This window comes from Ascidia mentula, chromosome 6, assembly GCF_947561715.1.
Source record: "Ascidia mentula chromosome 6, kaAscMent1.1, whole genome shotgun sequence".
Taxonomy (NCBI): Eukaryota; Metazoa; Chordata; class Ascidiacea; order Phlebobranchia; family Ascidiidae; genus Ascidia; species Ascidia mentula.
The window spans coordinates 18619468-18642322 of record NC_138571.1 but is presented as its reverse complement, the minus strand read 5'-3'; the positions used below and the strand labels follow the sequence as shown (position 1 = coordinate 18642322).

The 22855-nt window shown below is 39.9% G+C and overlaps 2 protein-coding genes across 3 annotated transcripts in view; both read left to right on the top strand.

Annotated features, from left to right (window-relative positions):
- The first annotated feature begins 172 nt into the window (after positions 1 to 172).
- LOC145906754 (cytoplasmic tRNA 2-thiolation protein 2-like) lies at positions 173 to 2158 on the top strand. Its single transcript, XM_082994208.1, has one exon. The coding sequence runs from the start codon at positions 206 to 208 to the stop codon at positions 1448 to 1450; it is 1245 nt and encodes a 414-aa protein (XP_082850334.1). The 5' UTR covers positions 173 to 205; the 3' UTR covers positions 1451 to 2158.
- LOC145906753 (puratrophin-1-like) overlaps positions 2130 to 22855 on the top strand; it is a 32968-nt gene continuing 12242 nt past the window's right edge. For both annotated transcript variants that reach the window (XR_014402859.1, XM_082994207.1), the window contains exons 1-10: positions 2130 to 2932; positions 3245 to 3358; positions 3427 to 3538; positions 3607 to 3700; positions 3933 to 4025; positions 4102 to 4218; positions 4334 to 4566; positions 4952 to 5090; positions 5531 to 5653; positions 22023 to 22214. Coding sequence is in view for 1 of the 2 variants with exons in the window: in XM_082994207.1 (XP_082850333.1) it covers positions 2257 to 2932; positions 3245 to 3358; positions 3427 to 3538; positions 3607 to 3700; positions 3933 to 4025; positions 4102 to 4218; positions 4334 to 4566; positions 4952 to 5090; positions 5531 to 5653; positions 22023 to 22214 (1893 nt within the window). In the remaining variant the exon portion in view is untranslated. The remainder of the gene's footprint in view (positions 2933 to 3244; positions 3359 to 3426; positions 3539 to 3606; positions 3701 to 3932; positions 4026 to 4101; positions 4219 to 4333; positions 4567 to 4951; positions 5091 to 5530; positions 5654 to 22022; positions 22215 to 22855) is intronic.

The following is a 22855-nucleotide window of genomic DNA, read 5'->3' as shown; positions in this document are numbered from 1 at the left end:
ATATGATATTAACCAAAGAAAATGAATTATTAAAAATAATTTTACAAAACCTAATGGGGGTTTTTATTTTAAAAGATCAGTGAATTTATTTGTCCACAAGACGTCGCTTGAGAGCAGGGTTGTTGTCATGTTGTTGAAGCCAAGCTGTGCAGCCACGAAGTAAAGAGGACGCCCCAGACGAAGGTAAACAGTAAAAGGAGGGCAAATGTGTCAAGTGCAGAGCGGTGAGCCTGTCCTCACAAAAGCGACAGTGAAAGTCAGCAACGTCTGTGCCAAATGCGAAGAAAAGGCGATTATAGTAGTCGGGACCAACGGCACATTCTGTCGAGAATGCTTTTTGAAGTACTTCTCGCACAAATTTCGTGCCTCCATGGGCAAAAACCCGGTGGTGAGACACGGTGACAAAGTGCTTGTGGCGTTTTCTGGAGGAATCCACTCCTCAGCACTGCTTCGCTTGATTCAGGAAGGGACAAGCCCTGATGCCCCAAGAAAGTTGAAATTTAATGTGGGTGTCATTTTCGTTGATGAAACGGCCGTTAATAACGATGGAGGCTTGGAAGAAAGCAACAGTAAAGTGAAACAAATCTTATCGAACTGCGGGTTTCCAAACTACATTGTAGAAATTGAAGATATTTTTGATTTTGAGAATGATGTCAACCCATTGTTTGAACATGAGGAAAGTTTAGGCCCAGGCAGCAATGTGGAAAAATTAAAGAACCTTTTGGAGTCAACAAAAACGCTCTCAAGCAAAATGGAATTAGTTTCAAGGTTAAGAACTTCCCTGCTTTCGTTGCAAGGTCGTAAACTTGGCTACGATCACATATTTCTTGGTGAAACCAGCTCAAGGATAGCCGTTAACATTTTATCTAATGTAGCCTTAGGAAGAGGTGTTCACATACCACAGGACTCTGGCTTTACAACCGGCAAACAAATGGAAAATGGGGTTGATTTGCTTCGTCCACTAAGAGATATAAGCTCAAAGGAGGTTGCAGTCTACAATATGATCCATAAAGTTGAAACTGTGTTTGTTCCAAACCTTTCCACATCTGAATCACCAATGTCCAGCATTCAGAGGCTTACTGAGAACTTCATGAAAAATCTTGTTGCTGGATATCCGGCTACAGAAACAACAGTGTACAGAACATCCAACAAAATCCAGGCCAACCGAAGCAGAAATACAGATAATGGAAGTAATACTGGGGCTAAAAGTTGTCTTATTTGCTGTGGAATAATTGACACTGATGTTAAATGTGGACATGTTTCTGCCGTCGCCGACACCATCCTATCTCAAGCTGTTAGTGTTGGAAACTGTGCAAGGTCAGAAAATAATCTAGAACAGTTTGAAAATGTCAACTTTGTGGCCAGTCAGAACCATCTTTGCTATGCTTGTAGTGTTATGTCAAAGGAAATGAACAAACCCATTAATGAAATGTGGCCAAAGGTTAATTAACTACCAGTGTATTACAATATTTGACATGTTCTTTAATATGCCTTCAATCATATTTATTTGCAATCAGTCACAAAACATTTTGCATTAATGTATGTATAGGGTTTGCAATGCATATTTGTTAACTTGTGTGCATATAATTTTCACTGCTACCTACATTGCCAAAAGACCACGTTTTCAGTTCTGCAATCTGACCATTTGCACATAGCAGACCTGCCATGTCATTTCTGGTATTAGCAAGCAGACTTGGCTGTCTGTAATTGACAGGTCTTCGATTAAGTGGTTGTAATTATCTCAGCTCCACTTGAAGCATAATCCCTCTTGTCTGCATGGTTTCTGTATGCTAGCTATTGCAATTTTGTATTTTTATGTTAAAGACTGATACATACAAGTTAAATGACACAAACTTCTGTATATTTTTTGCAATTCGTGTGTATCATTACTCATACTTAAAACAAATTGTTGGAGTTATTAGATAAACCATTGAAACATGTCTGAATATGGGCGTTTTGTTTATTTTTAACGGTAATCTTTGTTTAAGCATCTAGGTTTTGTGCTGTTTTTTTCAAGGGAGAAATTCATGACAAGCTATGTGTACTGCCAATGAGTAATTGTGTCCATATTGAGTAATGTAAATATGGATTGAGCAAATATGGTTTATTGCGCTGTGCCCAGGAAAGTTGTCATTGATTTTGTTTCTACACTTGGCAGGTGCAATTACTAGGTGTAATGATTTACCTCAAACATAATAAATCTGTTACTGGGAAATCCAGGACTTACTGAACGCACCCAACACCTTTTGTCCAGAAATGAGCCGAATTGACGATGATGTTACACAGTTGATGGAAGATCTTCTTTGTCAGGTTACAATCGATGAATTGGATAACATCTTGGGAAAGGTTCCAGCAGTGGTTAAACCATCGTCCAAACCCGAAACCACTTTTGTGGTAGACACTTTTGATGATTGTTTCTCGGCCATTCAATGTCTGTTAAATTCGTTGGACACTAACAACAATAACAGCAACAATAGTAGAAATTCTTTGTCAACCGATTCTCAGGTGTCGGTTTCAGTGACGGTGTCACCTGATCCAGATGCGGAATTGTGTAAATTTTCTGATGATGATTCAGGTGTGGTCCTGACGCCGCACAGTGCTTGCTCAGACTTTGAGGAGCACAATGCAAGCGGAAAAGGTGGCTCACATGACCTGTTTCCAAATGATAGCTCAAGTATGGCGAGTAATAACAACAAAGGTCCTTATGGGGGCATAAGCACAGACGCCGAACTCACAAATATGACAAGCAGAGCACAAAGCAATGATGAAATAAAATTTTATGAGAGCCTATTTGAAAATGCTGTCCCTGTTGGCTGGTTGAACACTTTAAGCAACCGAAAATGCCGCAATCATTCGACCTTGACCAAAAACTACTCGCGTAAGCAGGATTTTGCATATTGTGGCCCATCAAAAGCACTTGACAAAAACTGCGGTAAGTCTTCTTACTTTATGAAAAACAGAAAAAAGTGTCCATTAATCATCTACACATGTCTGTTTCTTGAAAATAAACAATTGGCCAGAAAGTGATTTACAATAATTTTCAATGTGGTCCTGTAAATTTGAAAAAAAGCAGTAGTAACAGCAAAAATATCTTCAAAGTTTAGTGGATATTTTCAGGCTTGCAATTGTTTTTTTTTACTAAAAATAGCCCTGGGTCAAAGCAGCATAATTTTGGCAATGTGAATGCTAAAATGCCTCTGGCTTGCCGATTACCAAGTAACGCCTAACTGTCTGTGTTGTCCAGATGTTAATGCAAACATTGTGGGAGACTCGCAAACGTCAATGAGACTTAAAACTCCAGCACAAGCTAGTGAGATTCCAATAGAAATTTTGTACTCTGGAGTTGCATTGGCACCAGGTTAGCATCAATTGTTGCTCAAAACTTGTAGTGAAATATTGAGTTTTCATTTGTGTTTATTTTTGTAGGTGTCATGGACAAAGACAATCGCAGTCTTATCATCGTAAATTGTGATGAAATAGTTTGGGAAAAATGTGACTCTGGATGTATTGGTCTTGCACAGTTTTTGCTTTACCTTTGGTAATTTAGTGAAAATGACAAGAAATAATAAAATAGTAAATTCTTAATAACTAAAATATTATGTTTAGCCAAGATATCTCCGAACTGACTATTCTCATTGATGAGCGAAATGCCAGCAGTTTTTCCAGACAAAACATTTTGGAAGCCTTAGACATATTTCAGGTATTCTTAGCTGGTCTGATATATGACAGTACTGTGACTAATAGGATTTGAAACACATTTTTTGTTTAGCCTGATTTATTAATGCACAGAACAACAATTAAGAAATAAATTAAACACTGCATATAGTATTTTTTTTTATTTATATTGACAAATTTGTTAATGTATATACATATTTATCTCAGATACTACATCTGATAAACAATGTTTTTTTAAGTGTGACATATTTTTTTAGTCAAACTGTCAACTAAAAGTGGGGAAGGTTTTGGTGATTCTGGGTGAAAATTCCAATTCTACTGGAACTTTACAAGAAATCTTTTCAGTTCAGGTGAATGACTTAGTTCTTTGAAAAAAACCTTGGTTGAGTTTTGTTTAATTTTTAAATTGATTTTTCTTTTCCGCAGTGTCATGCTGTGGATTCCTGTGAAGATTTGTCGACATTTGTTGATGAATTGAATCTTCCCAGTTTCCTTGGAGGAACTTTAACATATTCTCACGCTGATTGGGTGCAAGATAAACTGGTACAAAATACGATGTTTTGCAATAAAAATTTAAGTGGTATTCTTCAAATAAAGTGTTTTTCATGACATGAAATTAACATAAAGAAAAAAGTAAAGTTTGTATTATTTTTCTCAGACAATCGATTCTTTCGTGCACTTCTGTGAAACCGTTCGACATAACTTCAGCCACCAAACCCTGTCTATGACATCACAATCGATGCCGGCGACAGTCAAGGGCACTCGCCAAATGCTGAGCGAGCACCATAAGGAGATGAATCAGCTCCTGGATGACAAACAAATCGCGAACCTTCATAGCAGAGCTCAACGTCTGCTCGATCAACTAGATTGCGTCAAGGAAAATGCTGTGAGGTGAGTTGATGAAAAACAAAAAAATAGTAAAATTTTGTTTTTCTGAAACAGTAAAAATCTCATAAGATGTAAAAAAAAATTGTAAAATTTTGCTTCTTACACAGTAAAAATCACATATGTCTGGTTGCAACCTTGATGAATAAAACAAATGTTACATACGGTAGGCATTGTTTGTAAAGGTGAAAAAATTGCTATTAATAAGCTGTAATTTCCAAGCTAAAACCTTGTCTTGTGTGTTCCTAAGTTTCACCTATATGTGAGTCAAAAGGTAGATAAATTCTTCTCTTTCGCAATACGGTATTGTGAGTGGCCATCTTTCCGAAAAATCTTTTGTGTTTTACCAGTGCATACTTTAACATATTTTGTTGTTTTGTAATTTTTGTAGAGGTGGAAAGGACATTGTTGAATCCACTTACCAATCTACCAATGACGCGATATCGCGATTTGTGCATGTTGCTGACGAACGCTTACTCACACTGGAGCGCCACCTGCTGGTCAAACAGTTCGAACAATCTTGTGACTGTGTAAGTAAAATAAATATTATTTAACAATTTTTTTGTGGAAGTTCAAGTTTGAAATGAAAAAATGTAAATCACCTCCTTTTGAAACTGTGGTGAAATCAAACTTTCTCCACTTATATTTGCTTTTTGATAATTTCTGAAATTTCCCCACCCATGTTGTGGTGTGTTCAACAACAATTTGTATCCATTAAGGGCTGCAGACAGGGTGTACACACTGTTTCGACCTGTAAGGTCTCATCAGTGCAGATGTTGACTGTGCACTAGGCTAGATTTTACACTAGCAGGCACAAAGATTTCCACTTTGTGGTACCTTTCAGTCAACCTTGATCCGTTGGGTACAATTCGTATCCACTAACTTCATAAGCAGCAACTTCTGCACAGTTTTGCAAAAAAATATGGCTTGTAATTAACTGACGAAAATAAACCAAAAGTTTTTCTTGCAGATTTTTCGTTGGACGAAAAGACATACACAAACGTTGGAGGAAAAATTCTCTGAAATGGAGGATTCGCTTGAAAAACTTCTCATTCAGGGCAAACACTTTGACGACTTCTACATGGAGGTCATGGTAAGTCTCATCAACTGCACTTATTAAATCCCATCCAACCAGTACCAAACCGGCTGTTTTTGGTTTTACAAATAATAGGTAGTGTTGTAATTGAATACGGATGCCGGTATTAGATGATAATTTATTGCATGAAATTCCATATTCAAATAAGTTAGTGTTTGGTATGCATGTTAGAAAATATCTGAAATCGTTAATGTGCAAGTTTAAAAGAGTCGGAATCATGGCTTTGTTGTACGCCGGCTAAAATTTAAATTGTTGTATTCAGACTTATTGCATATTGCAGTTTTTTTTACTGTCCCCTAGTTGTTATTTGCGCATGTTGAATTTAAAAACGTGCACAATTAAAAAATAAGCAAAGTACATACATGTGCATATATAGTGAATGCGCTAAAAAATAAATTCGGACGTAACTTTTTTTTCAACATGTTCTGTGGGGCGTATGTTATGGAGCCAATTTTTTTTGATACGTGACATTGGGGCCACAACAGGTGCCTTGTAGGTTACGTGCGTGCAGTCAAGCCTGACTCCCAACTTTGGCCGCAGTTTCGGGGCTGCAATAAATTGGCGTCGTCCTTAATTTTAAAGAGTTTGCAAATATTTATACTGTTGTCGTGCGGATTACATGGGTAGTTGGGGCGCGTTGGTTGGAAATTTCAGAGAAAAGGATTTGGTTCCTCAGTAATTCTGTGCTCATGACTTTATTTTGACTTTAAAATAGGAACTCTTTAGTATTTGGACAGCAAGCACACAACTCGTTTTTGGTGCAAAGCATATACTACGTCAAAAAAGCGCTGTCCTAACAAATTCACAAATATTGTGACAAAAGTTTTTAAAATAGGCCTACAGTTTCAAAATACACATTCCAAGCAATTGCTGTGTTTTATCTAGATTTTAACATTTGAAAACTTAATCAAAGGAAAGGTAGTTCCTTTACTGCATGATTTTGCAATAAGTTGTTAGAAAAATAGGTCGTCCTTTTTGTCAAATTTCCTGCTATTCTAGATCCATGTAGTTGTAAGCGACTTTGTTTCGCAACCAAACGAACTATTGTGAAATGTCACAATTAGCATGTAATTTGCTTTGTGACGTAATACCTTTAAACTTGTGACGCGACAAAGTAAACTTTAAACAGTGCGAGAGGCGGCGCCCATGTCATGGATGTCAAACACGAGCAACTACACAATGTCAACGCCCGTACGGTGGAAACACTTGTTTTCCCACCCACGCCTTACCATGTATCCGTGTTAAACGTTGTACACAACCAGTTTGAAAGGAATAATTAAACTCCCCAACTCCCAAGTCATACGCACACAACAGCTGCTATCTTTAAGTATTGCGTCAGCTCTTCTCCACGCATGGGCGCGCACGCACAAGGGTGTTTATGACATCATACGGGAGGCTGACCGACTGCGAAAAACAAGTCCGTCGTTGCCAACAAAAATCAATGCCGGCATTGTTTCGATATTCTCCAGTGCGTCCATCACTCCTTTGTGACGTCACGTGTAGCGCTGTAACGAAGATTTAATCTTGCGTAAGCTTTTCGCCCTTTTGATTTTTGGATAGATTTGACCCTGTTTGACCTTGTGGGGGTTCGTTTTGCGCCGAATTTGGTCTTTGACCCCTTGGGGTGAGTTCGAATGATGCAACAACCTCCGAACCGGTAACTTCTAGTGTTGAGTTTCGATGTAATCTGTTTTTTGGTTGTCGCAGGCACATTCTTGGTTGCTCTTTTTATGTGCAACTTGTAGCATTTACTTGGCAATGATTGAGCTAATGGAAATCCTAAAGTGGGCAGCAACATTATCATTCATAATGAGCGGGATTTTCGCTTTTTTTGTTTAAGTATCTCGAATAGATTCGTGGCATCATTTGTAAACGTGCATATATACGTTTTATTTTTAATTTTTGAAGACTATTTTAACCGCAAAACGCATTGCGCCATATTTGTTTACTACTAAAAAACACACGTCGGTCAGAAATAGTCTTTTTGGTTTTGTAATTTAACATCAAACCAAAAGAAAACGCCACACTGCCAGACCTGTTTTTGAGCGCCACATGTGGCCATAGGTATTGCTCACGATAACCGCTTTGTGGCGCTATTGAGTAAGACATGGGGAACGAGGGAGACAATTTTCAGCATGACGTCTTTACTAGTGTAATAAATTGTATAGGGGTCGTCCGGATTTCACACTCTGGTTTTTCTGGGTTCGATTACCGGCGTTATTAAAGGTCCAGTTGAACTAATTCGTACGAACTTGGAAGTATAAATGATTGGCAATCTTAAAAAGCTTCGGTTAATTCTGAATACTTGATCCGGATTAAGCGAATTAAAATTTTTTTCGACCAATGGGCTGATTTAGAAGTTAAACACCCCAAGTTTTGACGCCGAACGTCAAACCAACCTTTATGAATCAGTTCCTTTCCTGTTTATGCCCAGAAATGGAATGGTTGACCTAACTTAGTCCTCGTATTTTAGGGGAACACCCTTGTTTGTCTAGTACATTTGAAGAATATAAACTAAACTGTGATTTAGTGCAGTTCGCGCGGTTATTTCGTCACCAGGAAGACTTTATACTTGAAACATCTGCGTCAAAGCGCCCCCAGTCGCGCTATTGTGACATAACAATGGATCAAACGTATACCGCGCGATGAAATATTGATAGAGAGGTTTAATGTGACCGAAAGTTGATATTGGGTGACTTAGAGAACGCCGTATGGCATGCTGTTGCGCTTTTTTGTGTAAACGTAACGTCCAAAAAACTTAAGCTCAACAATTCCAGGAATTTTGAACGCGACATTGAGTTTATACAAGAATTTGTGGGGGTGTTTCTAATGTCGTGTTCTTGGGATTGAGAAATAACAAAGAAATGACGTAATACACAGCCCCCAACTCGGTCTAACTTCATTTAATTAGCGCTGATTTTAACTGACGCAAGAACTTATGCATTTATTCCTGTGAAAATAAAGAATGCCCCTTTTGAAGCATGCTTTTGGTGATTTTTTTTCTGTATCGTCGCACCCAAGTTTATTTGCAAACATGCAAAAAGTTTTCCACGTTTAAATGCACTTCCGTTAAACAACTTTCGTTTGTTGAAACAAGACAAACAAAGGTTTGGTTCGAAAAGTTTACAATCCTCTTTGTGACGCACGAATCGTCGTTTCTCATTGCGCAACAATCCGCTTTGTCGTCGAATTATGACGCTTTAAGGCGTGTGCAATACGCATTAAGGGAGAGTGTACCAGTAAGCGCAAATAAACCAAGAAAATATGCACATAACACCAACTCAATTCCTACTTACAATTGTATGGACTTGTTCCTTAATTTTGAGAATCTAGCCCTCTAGTGAGCATTATTTTTATTTGTAATAAACCAGCGGCAGAATTATGTGATTTCAATTGGTCTGGAAGAATTATACTTTTATTCAGCGACGTTTCGCACGCTATTCAGCTAGGCTTCATCAGGGTAACGTGTCGTACAATATGCCTGGCAGCTACACATAATTACGTGAGTTCGCTTGTTGAATTAAGTATACGCAGAAACATTTTGAAGCAATGTCTGTGTGTCAGTCCGGCCACACTCAGGGCCACTCGTCACTTTTTTACATTTTGTTCTCGAACTCATTTTCGCGACTATGGGACGAGTGCACGTTCCACACTTATTTACCAAAAACACGAAACCCAAACCCAAAATCCACACGCCGAGGATAATTTTACACCAACACACAAAACTCCTTTGTTTTTCTCATCTGAAGAAACCGGTTCCAATCAATTAAACGCTGGCGTGTTCTTGAATAGGGGGGAGTGTTGGCCCTCTACGCTCGATCACGTGACCTTGTTTTGTCGCTATCGCGTTTCCAGCCATTAGCGAGTCGACGTTAAAGCTTTTCGCGCTTTGATTGTGACGCCACAATGTCCCGTTGTGGTTCGTAATAAAAACAACTTCAGGAACGCCTGCGCTTGGATGTCGTGTGATTCTACATTGCATTATCCAAAGCTCGAAAACAGGCTTTAGTGGTTCCTGCTAAAAGAACTTCCTGTCAATAAAGCTTTACAAATTTTTCATAATACATATGACGTCACATTTGTAACAGACAATTCAACAAGTAAATATCCCATCAGCGTAAGGATTTTGTTGTGATCACGCTACAGCATTAATTAGATCACTTAGCGATCCTTCGCGTAATTTCTGCGGAATGTGGTCCCTTAATATCCTGCAATTACCCAGTTATTGGTTGTAAGGAAACTGTAACGTGTGAGGTTAATGAACCCTCGATGATTACCCCGGTCTCTCGTCACAAAACCGTTTATGACGCAACAAAACGCTTGTTAGGTACGACCTTGTATAGGAGGAACACCGCGTACAAGAATGCAATTAGCCCGCGTTTACTAAGGCATCGGCGTATGGATTAAATCGTGTTGTTGCCCCAAAGCGGCAAAGCCAAATTAAATATCCTGTTAATGAAGGATTTTAGGTTTTAATCCAGGCAGTTGTACTGGTTTGACGTCATGAGGTAAAGGCTTAGCGCAGGCTAATTCACGTGGCGGATTTGTTGCTTAGCGCCACGCAACAAAATGAACCACTAAATGTACAGAAATATAATACAGTACGTTTACCAGCACTTTTGTGGTGGCACCCTCTGCCTAGATTTATACTCTGACAGCAGTGCGGTAACATAGTTGTAATTATGTTTATCATGGTAGTGTGCTAAACATCTGTGTGTTTAGTTCTGCAAGTGTCTAACTTGATGTTTTTTGTACCTTTGTATTGAGGTTGAGGAGGATTGTCACAGTTATTTTTTGGCAACAAAGCCCATTGTTTACAAACAAACGAAAAAATCATGAAGAAATGCTTTAGTTTGTTCAACAACTGCTATGTATGTCCTTGTACATGCATATACACAAAAGGGGGCAGATCTGGGCCAGCGATTGTTAAGTTTAACGACGAAGGCAGGTTTCAAACTATAGTCACCGTTTTGAATGGACTTTGCATATTTTAGCGATGTTTTTAATTGAAATTCTTTTGAAGTTTTTGAAACTCGGTTGTGTTTGTAAATATGGCGCAAGTACAGCTAATAAAAAAGTAACTATCTTCCCACAATTCCCATGGCGAAACTCATACAGCGTCAAGGTGACTGTGTCGTTCGAATACCAGTCGACGCTGTACCTGCTGGACTGGCGGAGATAAAAGCGCACACAGAAGCGCAACCACCACAAACCACTTACATCGATTCATAATCGAAAATCAACATCTCGACGATCCTCCAACCACCGTCACGTGATCGCCGTTGTCTGGCAACCCTTGTCGGTGCGGTCGCGCGGTCGGCAGTTCGTGTTTTCACAAGCGCTTCCGAATTTGGCGATTTGGAATGTTAAGGCTGGTGTGGGTTGGTGTAGTTGTGCCACGCTCGGGTAAGGAAAGGCTTACAAAGCTATAGCAGCATCGCAATAAAAGTCGTGTACGCAGGACTGGTGCTGTGTTAGCCTTCGGAACGGTCGCTTTCGCAACAAAAGATTGCTTACTTTGCAGCCGGAAATACAACTTCGCGTTCTGTTTAGCTAAATATGTCATTTTAAGCTGTTATCCAAGTATATCTGGACTTGTACACGTTCGGTGTGGCGCCAGAAGTGTGATTGTGGATGCGAACAACTTTAAAAGCGCTTTATTGGCGCCCATAATTAGAAACATTTTTTCCGGCTCTCGTAAATTGCGCGGACGATCGCAACGTGTTTTGTATGTTGATACATTGACTAATTTATATTGCGCGGATTATCGGTAAATTTTCCCAAAAGCGCTCGATATTTTTTCAATATGGATTGGCGCCACAAGAGTATTGACTAAAAATGTTCGTAACCCTTTCTATTCCAAGAGATCATCGTTGTTTCTGTCTTTATTACTACTAGTATGACGTAATAAGTATATATTGTCTAGATATTCAGTTAGCAGTTGTTGTTCCAATTCTCGCAGGTAAACAAATGCATCAGCCGCCAAAAATATCCTTCAAAGCTCGCCGAGTGATTTACGAATTAAGCGACCTCTCATTAGGTTATCCGTAGCCCTACATTTCGGCTCATCCGCTAGGAACGGTCGCACGCGAAGTCCAGCTGTGTTGGACGAAAAGGCGAAGGCAAATATATTTGACCAGCGCAGGAAACTGCGGTCTAATGGGACACGAAGCTGAAAGAGCAACGCTTTGGCGGTCGGGTGCTTCTGAAAAGACTGCGGAGATAACGACGGCCCTGTTATCGGGGGGGCGTTCTTTGCGAGCTCTTCAAACAGACAGAGATGTAGTCGCAATTGGGTCGACGACGGCTTTGTAGGCCACGTAAAGGTCGGGGGCATCGGGATGTACTGCTCTGCGTAAGGGTTTGGAAGCCTTTAACAGACTGCTGAATTACTTTCCGAAAGACGAAAGTTTTGAGCGTGGCACATTTTTTTTTGCAAAAAGCTTTTGTTATTATCGTGGTTGGTTGTAATTTAAAGTAGAAAACTTGAAAAAAGTGGACCGAAAAGCTTTGTAACAAGAATTAGCAACTTTCACTTTTGCTGCAGTCGTTATTACTGATTACGTCATAACAGGTGCAAGGTGTGATGAAAATGACGTCACCGCAGGTGGACTTGTATTTTCTTTACATTAAGCTGCAACTCTGGAGCGCAAATTGGGATCTTAAACGCAGAAACAATTTGCATGCCAATGTGATAGTTTCATATCAAAATATAGACTTTTTTGGGGGGCACGTAACATGTTTTTCTTTATTACGCAACTGGATATTGCATAAGCACCCAGAGTCGAGATTGTGTATTTGTTTAGGACTTATGGCATAGCCCGGGGTGGTCCAAAAAGCTTGGTATGACCACAAGTCGCATTAAAATGAGATCAGCTTCACTTTGACTTCAGGTGTTTTTAACTCGTTGACAGCATCATTTATTTGACACATGACACCATCATTTGGTGACACGTGACATTATCTTACGAGTGGCAAAGCGAAAACATTCCGAACAAAATAGTTTCGCACGAGCAGAGGTTGTGAACTTGTGGTTAAAAGTGGTAAATTGTGGGTGTTGCGAAACGTTTAGTTTTTGAAGTCTCCCAGTATTGGCGGTCTCGTTTACTTGAGGAATGTGTCATAATATTTCAAATTCTCACGCTGACTTTGCCAACGTAATGTTTTCTGCGTATCAGCTCATATAAGGAAAACTACATATTTCGACGTAGATTTGGTATTTTTAAGGTTTTTCTCGTGTATCATTTTGTCAGTGTAGTTTTGTTGCTTCATTGAAGCAGTTCACGCAAAAATAGCCACGCAATTTTAAACAAACGTGTGTTTGTTTTTACAATATAAAAACCCATTACCTAATCCATTTGTTCTCAACTGTGCGCCGCGATGTCCTGGGCGCCGTTTCGAATTTGCAAGAGCGCCGCGTGACGGTTTTAAGAAAATACTTCAAAAATAATAAAATAAATAATTTGATGCGAATAACAACAAACTTTCTGGAACTAAAAATTTTTCACATAGAAACAAATCGACTTGATAGATTTTTAACGATTATCTAAAAGTTGCGCCGACGAGGGTCCGAGACACTCTTGGTTAACAACGCCACCGTAAAGCGTAGCTATTAATGGCTATATTCAGCAAATATAGATGTCCAAATATAAAATAATAAAGTCATGGGCGTTGGTGTTAATACTCACCAAGCCTGTACCTCCTCTTGTGCCAGTTAGCCGACAAACCTTGTATTTTCCAATTAAACTCGCGATCGAACGCGTTCCAATATGAAAGCCATATTAATACCGAAGCTGTAATCGCCTTTAGTGATGGATGGACCAAAGTAGCCCTCTCTTCAATTAAACGCCGCCCCGCGAGATGCAATTATAACATACAGCGCTAAGCTCCGCGAAATCTTGAAGTCCCATCAGTCCTGCCAACAGTTTAATCCATAAGCTCGCCTTGTACTTTCAATATGAGGAATTGTGTGGTTGACTTGCAGTGAGAAGTTTTGTTTTGAAACTTTGTTTATTGTTTTTTCGTGAAAGAATGGATGGGGTATTTTGTTGCGCCTGATTAATGCCAGTTTTTCTTATTGCAAAATGAGACTGCGATACTTGCTAAAAAATTGCGGATATTTTCTTTCTATTGCTGAAAAACAGCCTGTTTTAAAAAGTATGTGTTCTTTCACGTTCCGCTTGTCCTAACGAATTTCCGTGCTAAATCCTATTATTCCATATATGTTTTTGTGAAATGTCAAGTTGTACCTGATGTACACTGGCAGATGATGTCTTACGACTTGTTTTGGTTGAGTCGCGCCAAGAGTTTTTTTGTGTGTGCTGTGTGGTGCAACTGGTGTTGATGAAATTGATCTCAGGAAATTGTTATCAAGTTACATGCCCTCAGTTCCACCATCTGGCTCGGGGGATATCGAATATGAAAGGGACTTCTGTGAGGTTTCAAAACCAGGAACTTGGTTCGAAATCGTGTATTGCGACAGAGTGGAGTGGAATGTTAGAGGTTTTGATGCGGAATTTTGAGTATGTGTGTTTTGAGGCAGGAATCTTTCAGCGCTTTGTAGACGCGAGATTCTTCGGGGAGAGTTGTTCTGTTGTTAACATGGCTTTGTCCCATGAATGTTGATATAGCGAAATATACAAATATTGAACTTTCAACTGCTATCTGTCTGCTGCGCTTGGGGACGCCTCAGATTGTCTGCCAGAATACGGATGATTAAACAAATATATCTTGAAAATAAAAGGCGTGCCAAACTATTCTCAATAAATCTCACATCCAGACCTTTACAGTAAAACTCGTGTGTATTGTTTCTGTGGACGAAACAACTTTCTGTATTAAAGAAGTGAAAGTTTTTGATGCGTAACTAGAACTTTACGTCACAGGAATGACTTCTGGTAACTCAATCTGTTATTTAAATTAATAGAAATCATACTATTGGCGTCTAATATAACAAAAAGTTGTCAGAAAAAATGGACGCAGTGTTACTTATCTGTTGACCAAACTAAACATCTTAAGTCTTTTGGCAAAATTTTCGCCTACACGGGAGCATCTGCACGAGTCGTCAAACCACAACTTTCTGTAAAACTCGTGTTAAAAGCTTTTCGGGGTACAACTCACTCCAGGGAGTGACAGGACATTGCCAGGCAAGCCCTGGCCTTTGATTTATCTATAAATAGTCCCGAGCACCTTTGCAAATAGATAAGATATGCCCTGTACACCACAAGGGCCTTACCTTCACCGGTCGAAAATTCCATCGTGACTTCTTGGTTTGCTCTCTCATGTCGCAACACGGTCGATAAGAATGAATAAATAATATCTTAGGACGACGGCGGCAGTTCATGTTTGGAAAGTGCATTTTTTAAAATATGAGTTTATCGATAAGCAGTCAGTATTTGAATACGACCTCTCTGAGTTTGTCTTGTGCCGATGGGCCTGATACATATGGGTATAGATCGTCGCTTGCTGTAATAGAAGGGTTAAGTTACAAAGCCAGGCGTGCTTTTTCTTACAAGTTGGTTCGGATGTAGTACTTCCCAGGCGCTATTGTTAAAATCTTAGATTACAGCGGTTTGTTGATAAAGAATGACTTTTGTTCCTCCGGAAAATTACCTTTCAAAGTGTTTTTCAAGTTGAACTGCTTGGTTTAACTTAAATTACATTTTAATTTTGACATTGGATATAAGTGCTTTTTTTGGTAACATCAGTCAAGTCGCTCGATCTTAATATATCAAGCTGCAAACCTGATTGGGATCGAATCCCGGCTAAGGTGGAGAAAATATGTTGTTGTTTTGTGTTGGCGACGTTCCCACGCAATTTCCTTGAATAACTCGTTAAAATGAAATGAAACGCAGTAAAAATTCCAGAGAAATCCACGTGAACCACAATACGAGCGTGACAATCACACAGACGCAATTTGTAACCTTGGAAAACTGATGTTTAAACGTACACAAGTTGTTAAACGCGTGGTTATAAAAAAAGTTCGGTTGTAACGTTTCGTGGTGGATTTGGTGCAGGTGTGAAAAAAACTTGATTAATTACATGGAATAGAAACTCCAAAGCCAATATTCTAATCTTTGTAAGCAAACGTTTCGAACGCTGCTTATCATCAGTGATATCAGCATATTAGCTTTGGCTTGGTTTACATGCTGCATGGGGACTGTGTCATTGTGTGTATTACAAATCTTGGGTGTTGAATTATGCCCGTGAATGGAAACATTCCATTTGTCACATATATATGGTATATATCGTACATATACAAATTATTAAACGCGCCGTATCAGTCTTTGTATGTCAACGAACTGAATTCTCTTGATTTGGCACTCTTTTAAAAAAGACTGACTTTTGTATTCAAAAATGCACACTAACTTTCGCGAGTTATTCTCGCTTCATCAGGTGTAAACACGAAAGCTAGTGCGCATTTTTTAATACAAAATTCTGTCCTTTTTAAAAGAGTGCCAAATCAAGGGAATTAAGATCGTAGATATAGTTAAAGCTTCACCGACAGTTAATCATGCTTGCCCATTGCCATTAATTAACAAGGACGATGGTTGGTTTGCTTCTGTCACACTAAATTCCAACGCAAGATCATAAACCCGAAACTTTATGTTTTATGGCCCGGCCGCGCTCCTCGAAGTCACGCATGCAAAAGCAATTAGTCATGAGGCGATACATTTACGAGGGAGGCAAACCTTGCCCGTTAAACAACATCGTCGCCGATCGAAACATGTCGAGTGTTTAGCTTTATGGCGCTGCTAGATCTCAGCTTGGGTCAATATATGGATGCTGGAGGATCTGTTTGCGCCGAGACAATATTTCCCGACGCCGATCGGCTGTGCGACCGCGCCCAATAATTCGATATCGACATTTTTTGGGCTATTTGGTAGGAGCGTCGTAAAACCGCAGAAATAGCGATGTAGGAATCTTTATAGATCGACAACCTTTAGGTTTTCTTGCCAACTTATTCGAATCAAACTCTTTTTGTACTTTTGTTGCTGCCAGGCATATTGCAATTTAAAATAGACAGCTCTTCTGGCATAAAATTAACGTAAACCCTGATGAAGTCGCGCTGAATGGCAGACGATACGTCATAACAATACAGCACGTATATTTTATGTATTTCAAACTCGTTAAAAACTGTTGTTCATGTCACACTCTTCTTGACGAACACTATTTCAGGACAAGTTGATTGATTTTCGTTGCCGAACGACCACGAATAACGCGTAAAGGACGTCATGCTGCTATGAGGTCATCGCCCTTACCTTAATCGCAGTTTCTTGTGGGAAACTGTTCCTGTATGTGTTGACGCAAGGTGACTAATCGCAGGAGATTCTGTGTCGTACAATGTTTACAAATCCTTACCCCAACATCCCGTTTCCACGCTTGGGGTCGGTTGACCGTCAGCTGTTTAAGAGAAGCAACAGCCGCGTCTACGTCGTATTATCTCTAAATCCACGCATCGCGTTTTCGTCTGGAGCCGTCAGTGCTTCGGGCTTCGGTAATTCGTCTGTTTCAGAAGGGAGTGTTTTTGTTGTAAAGTAAATATAGACGATTTCTATAGTAATTGTTGCTCGCATGAGACACGCCATCTTGTTGTGAAATATTCTGTTGTAATTTGCGAGCTTAAATCCGTGAAATTTTTTTTTCTCCAGTGCCAATGCATTTTTTTGCAGTAGATGATTCAGCTTATAAGCAGCAGAAGTGATCACTAAAGCGTGTAAAAGAAATTCGAAATGTGTAGAAAATCATGGCGCAGAAAAACGGTCAACCCGGTTTCTTACAGTTGTTTGTCAGGCGCTGTTAAAATATTCACCACTTACGTATATCTGCCCACACCGTTCGTTTTTTCGTGGCGGTCACTCTATTAGCGGGCAGTTAATTTTAAGTCGTAGCTGCCGTGCTTGTTTACATTTTGTTACCGGAGCTTTAGGTTCTGTTTGCACGTTCATCTGTTGTCGCCGCTAATCGCCTTCTAAATGGATATCCGCTCGTTTTCACACCGGTTCGTCATTAGGGATTAGCGCGGCTGTGCGAAAATCGCCCGAACCGGAGTCACTTTCACCGAGCACTGGAGCGGACAGTCAGTCTGTGTGACTACAGAGTGGAGATTGAAGAAAGTTGAGTAATTACACAAGGTTATGGTGGCACCGAAGCCTGGAAAGTGGAAGTGATTTACAAATGTCAGACTGACAGGACGTGGTTTGGTGGTGAACCGCACTTCAGGTTTATCGGCAGCCACTTTGCCAACCTATGGTAAAAAGACGTGGTTGTGAGCGTAGATACAGATTATACAAAAACGCAAAGCCTTACAGCTGTTCAGCTATTGGTTTAATAGACGGAGAATCGTAGCCAGACCTGTTTTAATTTTGTTTAGGGAACTTTCCTCCACAGGCGTTTTTTCGGTGGAATAACGTCTGTTTTTTTTAGTTTTGCATATTAAGAGTTTGAGGAAGCCTTGTTGAATAACAGGCGAAATGTCGGAATAAAGTTGCGTTTTTTTATATGTGCCAGAAGAACAGATTATTAAGTTACAATGTGCCTGGCAGCAACAAAAACATTATATTAAGAGTTTATTTCGTGACTGAGCAAAACATTGCCGATTTACAAACGTTTGTAACATCGCTTCAAATTGTGGAACTTACAACTAAAAATTTCGATTTTTAGTTTTTCGACCGTGTAACTAATGCAGGACATTTTGGAAATTTAGTGGCTTGGAAACAGTACGTCGTTTCAATAATATGAGAGTTAATTTTTAAAAACACTAAGCACAAGTTTTTCCTCTGAACTTGTACGATTTCCGAGAACAGTCAGTAACAGTTGGTGTCATGAGCAGGTCCACCCATTAACTTTAATTAACGTCTTAAAACGCGAAACCCAAATCCAATTACATGCCCACCACCGCTTACAGAACCGCACCCCACATTTTGGCACCCCTTCAGTGTCTCGTCGTCGCGGTTTGTTACGCAATAATCAGGGTTTGTTAAAGTGGAAAACCTCATTTTTCGCTAGGATTGATTCATTAGAATCTATTATTTCGTAATCAGTTGGACACGGGCTGAAAATATCTGCCTCTCTTTTTTCGATCGTTCAAACGACAAAGGCATTACAAAAAATAGGTTGAGTGGAGTTTCTTGATACAAGTAATTGTGATGAATCTTGTTTTAACAAATAGGAACAAAAAATTGAGGCAGCAAATTATGCGCGCAAAATTGTTAGAAGAACGACCTCTAATCATGTTTACATTGAATGAAAGGTTTCTTTGTATAACTAACATACATACAGTATGACGATGACTAATGCACGGTGCAGATGTGAATGTACAAGCGCTGACAAGATAAGCCCACCGTACAGCCCATTACGTCATCGCTTTCCCAAGACGAACAGCTTGCAGCACAAGGCGTCATTTGTTGTCATTTCCACTACTGTTTATTTTCCCAAGTCGACCGACTGTTTGTAGATCGCTTTACCATGTGTCGGTCATTACACAATTTCGGAACGGGCCCATTGTCTCTCATTATGACATCATTAGACGATTTCGCGCCTGTTTCAAACTCGCGAAGTCGCAACAATGGTTTCTGTTCCTTTCCAGACAATCAAAACGTTCGGCAAGTCTACTTTCTATTATGACGTGAAAGCATTTTCACGCCCTCTTGCGTCACAATACCTTGATAACGAGGGGCGGGATTCGAATGTTATTTCAGCAGCTGGTTTGGTTTTTAAACATTTCGCGCGCTTTTTCCCAATTTCCTGCGGACAGATCTTTATAAACTACCTGGCCTTATATCGGGCCTAAAATGTTCCAAGTTTAGCGTCTCGGTGCCACCGGAAAAACGGTCAATCTGATTTCTATGTCGGGTTGTTTGAAATAGGCTTTTGTCGGCCGCCGAACCGCAAGTCAGGGGTCAGACATTGTATCTAATAGGGGTCGTAAAATGCCGTGCCCTACCCAGCACTCCTTTCTTTGGATGTAAACACTCAAAATTGCCATTTTTTGTCGAGACCAAGCTCGTTTTTTGGGGGAATTGGGTGAGGCAGAATGATTTAAAACCAAGAATAAAAAGTTTTTTAAAATATTTTTAAATCGTCGAGAACGTGGAGTTGTCGGAATTTTCATTTCATTGTCCAAATTTTAATATTTTACCAACAAATTCATTCAAGCAGTATCATGATTTATTAAAATCGGCAGGTGTTCTTGTTTGACGTCACCAGACAAAAGATAGACATCAGTGTTTTAGTCTTCGGTGATTACGAGTGTTAAAAACACCTTCCTACCTTACTCATCCCTAATACTTAACCACTAGTCGAATACTTCCTTCGGGAGAAAAGTGAACTAAGGCGCATTCCATATCTATACAGCGAGTAGGCGTGTTTGTGATTCACAAAGGTCGATTCTTGCGTTCGCGAAGACACACAAACTTCACTCACACTACCGCCTGTCGAGACCACGTGACGACACGCTCGAGTGCGTTCCGGCGCAAAACTTTTTTCCTTTTTATGGCCGCGAGTCAAACAGCGGTGTCGCAGAAAGACAGGTGCGTTCAGGAGTCGATTGAATAGCGAAGAGGGAATGGAACACACTGAGAAAACGGCAGTAAAAAGGCCAGCACTATGTCGCTACATTTTATAGTAATTTTATACAGCAAAAGTTTTTGTGGATGTGCCAGTTGGTACTCATATTAGGATTTAGTCGAACCATCAAGTCATCGTGGAGTTCTTTCTATGCGAGGCCGCTGTATTCCGGTTAGAACGTGAAGGTCTAGAACAGGACAGTACAAAAAAAAAACGGTTACAAGACAAACTTGCAAATACTTTTGCACGAAAACGTGAATATCAATTCCGGCTGTGGGATTATGTAAACCGGTGTTATTGTTGCCTACTATTGTACACGGAAGTGATGTTAAACAGAGCTTAGTTGTTCGTACGAAGCTAAAGGAAACTGAAGTATTTTTGGCAAAACCCTTAACTTTAACCTACAACAAGTCTACCCATTGTTTCGCTGTTGAATTGAAACGTCACAATCGCGATCGCCTTTTGTTCCCTGATTGGAGTAAATTCGATGCAGGATATGGAAGTCATTAGGTGTCAAGTATTTAACCCTTAATATCTGAAGGGCTTTTCATATTTCCGCTACGGACTCATTATAAAAGTACGACACGTGTAACAATGAAAGTTCGAATCTTGAACTTGAACAAGGTACTTGTCTTACTTAAGTCCACATAAGGTGAATATAGAAAGGTCTTTAAAGTACTTATGTGGTGGATATGTGGCGTGTTCTGGTATTTGCAGATTAACACGAACTTTTCAAATGTTGTTAAATCTCTGCCCGTATCTTCGGCAAGTTCGCAAACTTTTATTTGCTCAGCTCGATGTCTGTGTTGCGTCACAATCGACTTGCAGATAACTCCAGAGTCCAGACTCGCTGGAATTCGAGCGACCGCCGATCGAACGGAGTTGATTGAATTTTCTGAACAATTTCACAATAGACTTTATGGCGCTCGCTTTGTGCTGTTTGTTACATTGCCGTCGAAGGCATCTGTTCACTGTGACGTAAACAAAGGACTATTGTGCGATTTCACTCAGTGATTGATTGATTGATAGCGGATCTGGATTGCCCGGTCGTAAAACAGAGTTTTATCCGTAAAATTTCCCGTTTGCTATCTTGTATGTGTTGTAAATTATAGGTGGAAACGAGGTAGTTGACTTTTACAAGGATAAGATAAGATCTTTCGCTTTCAAAATCATGAAGATCAAAGAATGAAAAAGGGTTTCGGTATGAAAATAAGCAGCTATTATTGGTGTTGCTTTTTCGTTACAGCCGCGCATAGAAATTCGGCAAACAAATAAATTTTAACAATCCTCGCTTGACCAATGGTCGCCTGCTTTGTGTTTGTGACGTAACAAAAGGTTGTCACATCCGTTTGCTGGCTATACGAGGTTTGTCACGATTTTCATGTTAAAACAGAATCGTTGTAGTTTCCGTGAAAACATCTGTTTTTCACTAAAGCAAGGGTGGTTGTCATAACAGCGGAAACGAGACTTTTTCTGTCACATTAGGTGAATACGTGGTTCGTTGTTTTGCAATTTTTGTTCCAAATTTAGAGGTAACAGCTCTTAATAAGCATATAAATGAACAAGCGTTGTGCAGACAAGCAGTTGTTACAGTTTGTGTTGTGGCGGCAGTGGAAGACTTGCTGTTCTTGTATACATGCAGTTTTTCTGTTACGTCTTGTAGCAACTAGATATTGAGAAACAGGGTCCTTAATTAATGCTCACAACATTTAAAACTAGCATTTTTGACATGCCGAAATTTTGTGATTGTGCTTTAGCGTCACTAAATACCAACCTATTTCTTTTTCATGTGCTATCGTAGCAACAATTCGCCAAATGTGACTGTCTCCTGTCTGACGCGAAACACCTCGCTACACTGGGATATATTCGTGAGGAAGAATTGACGCAACGAGCAAAGTTGGCAGAAGAAGAAATCCTCAAGGTCGTGTCCAAGATGGAGAACAAGAAGCAAGAAGTTGAAACCGCTTCCCACATGTACAAGTTCATCGACCAGGTAAGTCGCGGGTTCGAATCCCGGCTAAGTTGTTCGCAATGATTTTGTTTTTTGTTTCGTCAAAACGCGTGCAAACGTCCACGCTGTTAGCAAACACCAGCATTTTATAACAATTGAAGCAGCTGTGGATATTTTTTGGGTATTTTTCTATAAGCGAAGTAAAGCGTTTAATTATTATCGCTAAAAAAAGAACAATCATCATTCTTTCCGTTGTGGTTCCTGGTTAGGGCATGGCGTAATTTTGTAACAATAACGAATATGTAACAAAGCTCCAGAACAACGATGCTCGACGAAGTTTGTGAAGCACTTTTGTATAAGAATATTCCCTGGGTTAAAGTGCAAACGCGCGATACGTAGGGGTCAAAAATTCTCGTGCAGAAATCGCGTCCGATTGCGTGTGTTCTTATTGTGTTGACAACCGATCCATTGTCCGCAATTCTCGAATGCAATACGTCACTTTTATTGTTCTCGCCACGCACTGGGCAACGCGAGAAGGTGCTTCGGGCCCCGGGCACATGAAAGAAAGAGCGATATGGCATGGAATTATGACGGGACAATAGCGCGGCGCCTCGTAGTTTTAATAACAAGTGTCATTCGTGCAATCTGAAACGACATTTTGCCCCGAGGGAACAGAGTTTCAA

Excerpts from the sequence above, each read along its gene's own strand:
- LOC145906754 (XM_082994208.1), top strand. The coding sequence starts at position 206 with ATGTGTCAAGTGCAGAGCGGTGAGCCTGTCCTCACAAAAGCGACAGTG.